Raw genomic sequence first — 2,561 nt, 5'->3', positions numbered from 1 at the left:
CATATTAGGAGAGGTTCAAAAGCTTTGTGCCTGTTGCCCAAATCATGGTACTAGTGAGTATCAAATCCTACAATACTTCATTGAAGGGAAAGAAGACTTCTTAATGCTTCAAGTGGAGGATCTTTGACCAATAAGACCCCAACTGAGATTCAGGACATCATAGAAAACATGGCGGAGGATTCAAAGCATACAAGTCAAGATGAAGATTAGTACACGGATGCATCCCGAGGTGTAAAAGAGTTTCACACTCCCTAAATTGAAGCTCAACTATCCAAGTTGACCAAGGTGGTAATGATGCTTGCTAAGGAAAAAGGTGTAAAATCCACTCGTTCTTGTGGTATCACTACAAGAAAAAGTTGAAATAACTACGGAAATTTGCTATGAAAGTATATTTTGTAGTTATTCTGCTATGGAATATGCTACACAATGGCTTTTTGTAGCTCTTTTACTATGGAATTCGCTATGGAATTGCATTCACCTGACCGATATGTGTCCTCAATTGCAAAAAGAAGAATATGAAGAATCAAATGCTATGGGAGGCTATTCCGGGCAAAATCAAAGAACTTATGATCAGCCCCGAGGAAATCAAGGGTGGAACAACAACCAAAACATGGGCTATCAACAAAGACAACCACCCCATTACCAAGCAAGGCCACCATTTCCACAACAAAATTACCAACCGAGGCAACCACAACCTCCTCCTCAACAAGTTAGCTCCTCGAGCATGTCCTTAGAAGACATAGTCAAAAGCCTTGACACTAGCACTCAAAGTTTTCAACAAGAAACAAAGGCAAGCATCAAGAATCTTGAGCAACAAATGGAACAACTTGCTCAATCGATGAGTAAAATGGAAGATCAAGGCAAACTGCCTCCTCAAAACGAAAAAAACCCAAAGCACAATGCTTATGCAATTAGCTTGAGGAGTGGAAAGAAATATGATGGCCCAAAGATGCCCAAAGAAGAAGAAGAGGAGGAGTTGGTGATAGAAGAACCACCAAAGAAGGATGAAAAGAAAGAAAAAATGGTGGAGAAAAAGAAGCCGAAAGAGAAAGAAGCAAAGATCACACAACCACCTTTTCCATCAAGATTGAGCAGCAATAAAAAAGAGAGAGAATATAGTGAAGTAATGAAAATGTTTTGGAAAGTGGAAGTCAACATCCCTATCTTAGACGCGATCAAACAAGTACCTAGATATGCTAAGTTCCTTAAGGAACTTTGCACATCTAAAAAGAAGCTGCAAGGTAATGAGACAGTGAAAGCAAGTGAAAATGTTTATGTAGTTTTGTAGAAAAGGATGCCCCCAAAGTGCAAGGACCCGGGTGTTTTCACCGTTCCTTGCAAATTGGGAAACCTTTATGTCCCCCGTGCTATGCTAGATTTAGGAGCTTCAATCAATGTTTTACCATATTCGGTTTACAAATCTGTTGGTATAGGCACTTTAACAAAAACCGGGGTGATAATCCAACTTGCAGATCGTTCTATAATACACCCAAAAGGTGTATTAGAGGATGTTTTAGTGTAAGTTAACGAACTTGTCTTTCCTGCAGATTTTTATGTGATTAATATGGGAGATGATGACCACCCATCCTCGAGTTCCATACTTTTAGGTAGACCATTTTTAAAAATAGCAAGAACAAAAATTGATGTCTACAATGGTATATTGTCCATGGAATTCGATGGGGAGGTCATCAACTTCAATATCTATGAAGCAATGAGGTACCCAAGTGATTTTCATTATATTAATTTTGTTGATATGATCCAACCTTTGACTGAAAAGTGTTTTGAGTTGACTAACCATGATTTGTTGGAGTTAGTTTTGAGCAGGAATTTTGATAACAATTCAGTCAAAGAGATTGCAGGAAATTTCATGTTAGATGAAGAGTTGCTGGAAGTTGTGGAGTTCATGGAAGAGAGGAAGAAAATGAGGTATGATAATACCAATGTTAAATTGCCCATTTCTAACACAAAACTTCTTCCTTCTATTGTGCAGGCACCTAAGCTAGAATTGAAGGCTCTTCTAGATCATTTGAAGTATGCATACCTTGGAGAAGAGAAGACTTTTCCTGTTATTATCTTCAACAAGTTGTCCATTGCAGAAGAAGATGAGTTGGTGAATTTGCTGAAAAAGTATAGGAAAGATATTGGGTGGACAATTGAGGACATAAAAGGTTTGAGTCCTTCCTTGTACATGCATAAGATTCTCATGGAGGAAGACTTCAAACCAACCCAAGAGACACAAAGAAAATTGAATCCACGCATGATGGAGGTGGTAAAGAAAGAAATCATGAAGCTTTTGGATGCAGGTATGATCTAACCCATCTCAAATAGTAAATGGGTGAGCCCCGTTCAGGTAGCCCCAAAAAAAGTCGGTGTGACATCCCCAAAATCACGGCCAGAAAAGACCGATTTCATTTATGCTTTTTAAAATAATTTCAAAGGAAATCCTTTTGATTTAAAAGTGTTGCGGAATTTGTTCCCAAAACAAAACATATAAAATAATATTTATCAAAGCATTTCATCAAGAGATGCATTTTCATTATATAATCAAAACTCGGGATGTC

General features: G+C 38.0%; 1 protein-coding gene across 1 annotated transcript; it reads left to right on the top strand.

Moving 5' to 3' along the window:
* Positions 1-409: 409 nt before the first annotated feature.
* LOC111890925 (uncharacterized) lies at positions 410-1,288 on the top strand. Its single transcript, XM_023886998.2, has one exon. It carries the CDS (start codon positions 410-412, stop codon positions 1,286-1,288), a length of 879 nt encoding a protein of 292 aa, XP_023742766.2.
* Positions 1,289-2,561: the final 1,273 nt, after the last annotated feature.

The sequence above is a fragment of the Lactuca sativa genome, chromosome 7 (assembly GCF_002870075.4).
Source record: "Lactuca sativa cultivar Salinas chromosome 7, Lsat_Salinas_v11, whole genome shotgun sequence".
In the NCBI taxonomy this organism is placed as follows: Eukaryota; Viridiplantae; Streptophyta; class Magnoliopsida; order Asterales; family Asteraceae; genus Lactuca; species Lactuca sativa.
The sequence above is the reverse complement of the archived record's forward strand: the minus strand, read 5'-3'. Positions and strand labels throughout refer to the sequence as shown.

What these genes read in the sequence shown, in the direction of transcription:
- LOC111890925 (XM_023886998.2), top strand. Translation starts at nt 410, where the DNA reads ATGGAATATGCTACACAATGGCTTTTTGTAGCTCTTTTACTATGGAAT.